This window comes from Cicer arietinum, chromosome 6 (genome assembly GCF_000331145.2).
Source record: "Cicer arietinum cultivar CDC Frontier isolate Library 1 chromosome 6, Cicar.CDCFrontier_v2.0, whole genome shotgun sequence".
NCBI lineage: Eukaryota > Viridiplantae > Streptophyta > Magnoliopsida > Fabales > Fabaceae > Cicer > Cicer arietinum.
Window position 1 is genome coordinate 61,735,617 of NC_021165.2, and position 8,107 is coordinate 61,743,723.

At 33.1% G+C, this 8,107-nt stretch overlaps 2 protein-coding genes across 7 annotated transcripts in view; both read left to right on the forward strand.

Moving 5' to 3' along the window:
• The first annotated feature begins 252 nt into the window (after positions 1-252).
• LOC101509209 (protein IQ-DOMAIN 5) lies at positions 253-5,730 on the forward strand. 6 transcript variants are annotated; one of them, XM_073369768.1, is made up of 8 exons: positions 253-457; positions 1,166-1,345; positions 1,692-1,809; positions 2,065-2,316; positions 2,540-2,767; positions 3,037-3,150; positions 4,290-4,779; positions 5,279-5,730. In XM_073369768.1, exons 3-8 carry the CDS (start codon positions 1,726-1,728, stop codon positions 5,434-5,436), a joined length of 1,326 nt encoding a protein of 441 aa, XP_073225869.1. In that variant the 5' UTR covers positions 253-457; positions 1,166-1,345; positions 1,692-1,725; the 3' UTR covers positions 5,437-5,730. The 6 variants fall into 6 exon arrangements, with proteins under 6 accessions (XP_073225869.1, XP_027191683.1, XP_004506232.1 ...); XM_027335882.2 differs by having other exon boundaries at positions 1,237-1,345; XM_004506175.4 differs by lacking the exon at positions 1,166-1,345 and having other exon boundaries at positions 254-457; positions 1,681-1,809.
• A 1,292-nt stretch (positions 5,731-7,022) lies between these two features.
• The window catches only part of LOC101508690 (GTPase LSG1-1-like), a 5,879-nt gene continuing 4,794 nt past the window's right edge, over positions 7,023-8,107 (forward strand). The window contains exons 1-2 of the mRNA XM_004506174.4: positions 7,023-7,407; positions 7,549-7,656. Coding sequence (XP_004506231.1) covers positions 7,187-7,407; positions 7,549-7,656 — 329 coding nt within the window. The 5' untranslated portion in view covers positions 7,023-7,186. The remainder of the gene's footprint in view (positions 7,408-7,548; positions 7,657-8,107) is intronic.

The following is an 8,107-nucleotide window of genomic DNA, read 5'->3' on the forward strand; positions in this document are numbered from 1 at the left end:
TCCTTCAACTCTGTCCACTATCAATTTATATATCTTTTCATATTACGAATAAAATATTTTTTATATTATACATCTCTTCATATTACGAATGAATTTTAATTAAATTTTATTACGACTATACTTTTATTAATTATATCTCAACTTCTCTCTGATTATAATACGCCGGAGTAAATGAAAACCTTTACAGATCTCACCTGATACAATATAATACGACGGAGTAAGTAATAATCAACAATTTAAGACTAACAAAAGCATATTAAATTAATATAAATTTATTAATTAATTATCAAAACCACAAAATAGAAAGAGGACAAAATCCCATAGAAAAATAGTGTTAAAATAGAAAGAGAGATAGGTTGGAAACAGTGTCAACTCAAAGCTGCAGAATTCGGATGAGTGGAACTCGGTATTTGACTCAGTGAGTGAGTTATGAATCAACTGCTACTAAAAGTAAAAGGTATCTTCTCCTGCTTTTGATTTACCTCTTTCTCTTATATCTCTCTTTTTCTTTCATACTTTCTCTGTCGCATCAATTTCAGTATTTCAGGTGAATTCAGCTTCAACTTTCTCATTTCTGGATCTGCATTTTTTTCCTCCCCATGTGTGTTGCTTTTTTTTTCTTCCACAAAAGTTTCAAACTTTTTTTTAAGTATCGGTCAATTCACATACTTTTGAAATTGTGTTTTTCTAAGGTTTTATTTTTCTTCAGCAGCTGAGTTTGTTAACAACGAGTTGATTTAGAAAAGGGAGGTTGTCAAAATATTTGGTTAATCATTATTACAACTGTTATTGTATTATTCATTTACTTGCCATTTTCTCAATTGTTGTGAGATCTATTGCTTTTTAGGAAGGTTTGTTCCTGATTTTATGAACAATGATTCATGTATGGTATGCAATTAACTCTACATTAGTTGAAATGACATTTTTGCCATGTTTTTTGTGGAGACAGTTTCTATGCACATCTTGTTGAATTTGGTACTGGTTTATAGTTTGTGAACTGAGGGAGTTTCTTTTTTAGTGTTTGGTCTTTGTTTGCTTCCATGTGGAAATATTAATGTTTTTGTTTTGGTACTTTGGAGTTTGGAATTCTCTTGGGTTTGCCTTGTAGGGGTTTGCTTTTAACTCGAGATTTCACCTTATGTCTGGTTTTAAATTGCTGTTGCAGTTACACTTATATCTTTATGCTTATAAAAAGAAACTTCTAACCTTTATAATGGAGAAAGTGCATTGATACAGTTGAGATTGCGGTTGAGAAACCGTTGCAACACTTCAAAATCCTTTAGATTGCAGCCACAATTGCAGCTGTGGATCGTAATTTAAAGCCATTTATATGTTTAATAACTATGTGAGCTCAAGTTCTTATCCTATACTCTGTACAACTTCAGTGAATTTAGGGTTGAGCATTGATTAACTTTGTGGTTCCTCATTTCTTAGAAATTTAGAATTGTTAAAAGATTCATGTTCTAGAAACTCATCTAGTGAACTCTAGCATTTAGGAAACCAAGAAAACAGAGCAATCATAATTCACAACCAGTATAGTCTATGAAGATCACTAGTAGAAGACCAAGTACAATGACTTATCTGAATCACTTGTAACTTTTAAATAGTTTTTGTCAGTTAAGCATGTTCTTGTGTTGATCCTTTGCTATTTGCTTCATACTTTGACACTTACTTGGGCAGAAAATTGCCAGGTTAATGCTAGATTGAGATAAAGTGAACGACATAATGGGTGTCCCAGGGAAGTGGATTAGAGCATTGGTTGGTCTAAAGAAATCAGAAAAGTCTGAGTCCTCGGAGAAGGATGGAAATGTGAGTACAGCTCTCTCTCTGCATTGGTTCTTCTTTTATTTGTGATTTTGAATGGTGGGAAAGATTTGGAAATGCCTTACAAGTTGTCATTAATTTATGAATGATACTTCCACTTTCCATATTGTTAAACTATTAATGTCGAAGTTATTGTATGCATTGCTTGACAAACTTCTTCTTTCTAGCTAATATATGATTTACATAGCATAAAAACATGTTTTTTCAAAAATAAATAATATTTGATTTTTTAATCATCAGAAGGCTAGCAAGTTTCGCCATCGGAGAAAGCACTCAATCGAAATTGACAGTAGCAAACTTCAAAATGAGTTTGATCATGATGATGGTGCTGCACCTATTGGAGATGCAGATCATGCAAATCCCCAATCAAACCTTGATGCACATTATTCTCCGTCTACTTCACAACAAGTACAAAATGCTGCACATAATCCTCAAATCTCGAGAGAAGAATGGGCTGCAATATGCATTCAAACAGCATTTCGAGGATTTCTCGTAATTTATCTTTTCATTTTGGTTTAATTAGTCACAGCATTTTGAGGATTACTTGCTGTATTTATTTGATAGCATGTACCTTTTTTCTCCCTCTTTATACTTGAATAGGATATCTTGTTCTTTGTTTTGTATGCTATGGTTTTCTTTGTATTACTTTTATCAATGGGAAAATTGTCAACAAGGCAACGAAACTCAACAAATCTGGGACTATTCTATGTATTAGGCCAGAAGAGCACTACGAGCTTTGAAAGGATTGGTACGGCTTCAGGCCCTTGTAAGAGGTCATGCAGTAAGAAAACAAGCTGCAATAACTCTCCGTTGTATGCAAGCTTTGGTGAGGGTTCAGGCTCGTGTTCGGGCACGGCGTGTTCGCTTGTCGTTGGAAACTCAAACAGAACAACAAAAACTTCAGCAACAGCTTGTAAATGAAGCTCATGTTCGAGAAATTGAAGTAAGCAGTACCATTCCCAAAGTTACTTTGTTTTATTAATATGGAGCATATTTGTCGCTTTCATCATTATTTCCCTTTTTCTTATCTATTTCCCAATCCTGGGGAGATAAGTATTGAAAAGTCAAGCTTCATAAATTTGATGTAAGAGGTATTCAATAGTTATGCACTGCTCTTCTTTTCAAACAAATTTTGAAGGCTCCCGTTAACATAATATTAATAATAGTGAGCATCAACTTAGGCTGTGTATTTGGTGCACTTGTTTGGTACAGGAAGGTTGGTGTGACAGTGTGGGTTCTGTTGAAGAAATTCAAGCCAAAATATTAAAGAGGCAGGAGGCTGCAGCAAAACGTGAGAGAGCCATGGCATATGCTCTAGCGAATCAGGTAAATTTCCGATTGCATCTTTTTGAATTACAATTTACAAGAGCAGGCATTATACATTGTTTAATCTTTCTGCAACTTGTTTGACTAATTGCTATTCTAGTATATATGTAGTATCATTAATCCTTCTCATAAGGTCCTTGATTGCTATTCTCCACCGTGAGATATAAGTGATTACTTATGTAAATATTTGTAGTTCAATCTGAAATTGCAAATATCAAACAAGATGGGATTGGTTAATTTTGATTTCTAGATTCTGTTTTGGTCCAACCTAGGATTTTTATTGCTTGTAATTAGTTATCATGATAGGATAAAATAATAAAGTTACTTGATATTATCAATAGTTAAGAAAGTCCTAGAAGTACAACACAGAACTTCTGCCCTAGAGTTTCCTCATCCTTTGATGGCGATCAATCCTATACAGTAAAATATATTAGTTATTTTCCAATTGTGTAAAAGGGATGAAGGGCAAGTTATTAGCATTATCACAGGAAGCTTCGGTTTATGGAAACAAGATGCTATTGAGATCTTATTTCATAATCCTAATAATTCACTGCTATGTAATGAAAACCGTGGTGCAACTATATTGGCCCCTCATGCAAATTCTTGTCAATAAATCTATAAATGAACTTCAGATGCATCCTTCACTTGCAGTAATTCTGGATGCTTCTGTTTTAACCAAGAACGATACGATAAGATCCTATCATATTTATATAAGGAAAATCATGATATTTGTGAAGCTTATAGTGTAGAGATAGAGCACCATTTTATTCTCTAAAATTTTAGTAGTCGGATAATTTGGTCCCCAAAGTTGATGAAATTCTAAAACGATACATGAAAGTGAAAAACCTTAGTCATATTAGTCACTTTGTTGGCGATTGACTATAATTTCCAAGTGTATTGTTGTACTAGTACATGATAAGACAAAAGTTTTCCCAAATTATTTTCTTTGCAAACTATGAAGGGGGATTACAAAGAAAACTGAATGTTTGAGACACATTTTGTCAAACTGAATTTTAATATCATTGTCACCATAATTTTTATTCCCTTTTTATCTTTGTACAAGTTTTTTTCCTTTGGTTTATCTTTTCAGACCACGAGCTTGGTCGTAAAAAATTTCCTTTCCCTTTTCCTCTTTGCAGTGGCAGGCAGGCTCAAGGCAGCAGGCTGTTTCTTCTGGCTTTGAACCCGATAAAAGTAGTTGGGGTTGGAATTGGTTGGAAAGATGGATGGCTGTACGTCCTTGGGAGAATCGTTTTCTTGACATTAATATGAAGGACGGAGTAAAGGTAGACGAAAATGATGTCATGGATGGTAGGAACGGCGTCAGACCTCAGTTCAGGTCTACCACTGTGAAATCAGTTCTGCCAAATATTCATCCAATCGTTGCAAGTCACAAATCCGGTCCTTCCTTCTCTGATGGCTGTGATTCTTCTTCCCCTAGCAAGTCAGCAGGTTTGATTGAGACATCGAACACACAATCTGTTAAACCAAAATCTGATGCAAATGTTCAAAATCCCGTTGAAGAAACCAACTCAAAGTCTAGAAATCAAAGATCTCAAAGTAATCCTAAGGAGAGAAATTCGCAGGCAGATAAACAGGCAAAAAAGCGATTATCTCTTCCTAACAACGGTGAGTTTGTTCTCTTCCTTTGCATTATCCTTATGTAATAAGATTATCACCTCAGCAAGTGCATAACATAACCTCATTGAAGTTTGCTTAACATAGAACATGATCACTTATATTTTCTAATCCACCTCAAGAAATTAGTCTCCAATTTTGATTAGACAGTTTATTTATGATTTGTCTCCTCTAAAGTGAGTAAATCAATGGCTGACATTGTAACCACCAATGATTGGTTATATATGTGCATTTAATATCAATGATTGATTTGTTTATAATGGTTGATGGTTGATTATGATATTACTCACTTTATTTTCTCAAGTGAGTTATTTACTTTAGAGGAACCAGATCCGTTTATTTAATTACCTTCTGATTGTACTAAATTTGCAGATGATAGTTTCCTAATAAGGTAGCGGGATAAGAAATATGATATTGCCTAATCCTGATGAATGTTGTGGTAGACTGAAGGAACATGCCATTTCTAAGTTTATTTTATCATGTGTTTTAGCAGGGGTTGGTTCCGCAGCTCAAACGGCCAAATATCCTACTAGAACTAATGTGAAAGGGACGCGAAGCATGCAAAAGCCTACAAGGGATAAACCTAAGCTCAATGAAGGAGGGGATGGGAATCTTACTAAATCTGTTCCACAACCTGAAGTTGGGTAACTTTTAAGTATTGAGAAACTACTTCATTCTCCATTGAGGTCCTCATGTGAAATTTGTCTGTAACATATGTAATGCATGAGGCAAAGAGTTGAGGCGTTGCAACCGGAATGTACATGTTCCCTTCATCCACCAAGACGCTGATGTGGTTTGATTGTTGAGATTGGCTTGGGTTTTCATGATCATGTGATTTGTCAGGTGGTTACATACATCTGTTGTAATTATGCATATTTGTTGTTGTGAGTTATGTGATAATGCGGTATATTTATGTTAAAATGTACTACTTTTAGAGTGCCATTGCCTTCCATTACATTGCTATTGTCAAGTTGAAAGGTATTTTCTTATTGCCTGTGTTTTTCTTTGAAGAAATTGGAACAGAAGATGAGAATGATATAGGAGTCTAGTTAGTTTATCAATCAAGATAATGAAACTAGTCATTCTTTTTCTCTCAACTTAATTGCTGAAACTAGTGACTGACACAGGACTCTTGTCCTTCACATCTTTCTTTTCTCTGGTTCCCTTCTTTGGAACCTGCTTTCTTGACTTTCCTCTTTTTCACATACATTAGATACGTCGATAGAAAAATCGGTATCGTCTAGTTTAGTAAGTAAAGTATACACCCTTTTTTGCATTATTTCCTAGGTTTCTACTTTTATCTTTTCAATAGTCATAGTTTGACTTGAAAAAATGGGAGACAACTAACGTGATATCCTTCATTGTTAGTGAATCTTTTCTCTAACATTTTTTAGTGTTTATATCAACAATAATTGAGTTGTGTAATGAAGGTAGTTGAATAGTTTTTTTAAAACTTTTTTCTCTATATACAATATTTCATAAAGTTTTATAAACACGTTAAAAACAACTTATGATAAATGAGTAAATAAAAGAATATTAATTTAAAGAGTTTTGAGAAAAAAGTAAATTATTTTTGGTAACTATATTATTATTATGAAATATTTATTGACTTTATTAATAATTAATCTTCGTTGAAAAATTTAATTGATCAAAATTTTAGTGGGATATATCTCCTAACCATATTTTTTTATTCATAAAATTGAAATACAAGACCTTATTTAATTCTATAGAATTTGCCAATTTCATACACTTAAATTTTTAAGAAAGTCACAAGGTTGTTTGGAATAGTTGGAGTGATAGATAAATGGTGAAGTTAATTGATCCTCTATTAAAATTAACAACTAATTATTTCATTTAATAATAATTAAATTATTTGATCATTTAATTTATAATAAAAAAATATATAAATGAAAGACACAATATTAATTTTACTAAATTATGCAATAAGTATTGATGCATTATCAATATCATAAAAACACACCAAAATAAAGAATATAATAAAAAAAATATTTATTTATTTTGAGACAATTTGTGTTACAAATCAATTATTTTTGTGTATTCATCCCAAATTTTTAGGGCCGTTATTAAAATAAAAGATGCATAAAATCACCTGAAATCAGAAGAGGTTTTAATGTTTTATTATATGAGTAATCTTATTGTGTTCCATTAATTTTAGGTATTACAAATTAGTTCTGTCAAAAAAATCTATTACATATTAGCCGCGTGGGAAAAAACACACACAAGCCAAATCAAAATAAAATTGCAAAACCCTAACTGAAATAAAAAACTAGACGGTGGTGGCTCATCCCTACGGATACAAAAAGCAAAAGGAAACAGAAAGAAAAAAAAAAGCATTCCACCATATTTGTCTCGACGGTTCTCTGTAAGGGTTTCAAAAATGGGAAAGAACCAAAAGACAGAGCTAGGCAGAGCCCTAGTAAAGCAACACAATCAAATGATCCAACAAACAAAAGAGAAAGGTCGAATCTATAAGAAGAAGTTTCTTGAATCATACACCGAAGTTTCCGATATCGACGCCATAATCGAACAAGCTGATGAAGATGATGAACAACAACTCCTTGATATCTCCCTCGCTCCTCCCACCACCCACATCAATCTGTAACTATCGATTTTCCAATAAATAATCGATTTATCTTTTATTTTTCTTCTCGAATTATCGCTTTTTCTGAAACCTAGCTTTGTGTGCAATTTTGTGAATGTTATTTTTTGTGATGTGTTTTTTTTGTTGTGTGAAATTAGGGATCCTGGTTCTGGTAGTGGTTTTGATGGTTTGACGCCTGAAGAAATTAAGATGCAGCAGAAGATTGAAGAGGAGCTGCATGCTAGTAGTCTTCGAGTTCCACGCAGGTATTTTTTATTTTTTTTTCTTCTATGATAAAATTTTCTTTATGGTATGTTTTTATATTTGGTGTTATAGAGTGTAATGAAATTGAATAGTCTAGTTGAATTTTAAAATGGATGTTATTTTGTTTCATTTAATTCCCATTGATTCCACGATAAAAATATTATATTGGTGGTATAGGTTGAAAGAGTAGAACGAAGTTGAATATGCTAGATAGATTTTAAAAATGAATCTTTTCTCCATTTCATTGTACTCTATTCTATTATATACCATCAATTCAAACATACTTTTGGGGTCTGTTTGGTTCAACTGAGAGGAATGGAAATATTTTAATGAAGGGAAGGGGAGGGGGAGGTATTTTATATGTGTTGTGATTAGTTCGATGTGGAAATGAGGGGGGGGGGGGGGGGGGGGTTTTTTTGGAATGTTTTTGGTGTTTATTCCCGCCTTTTCCTG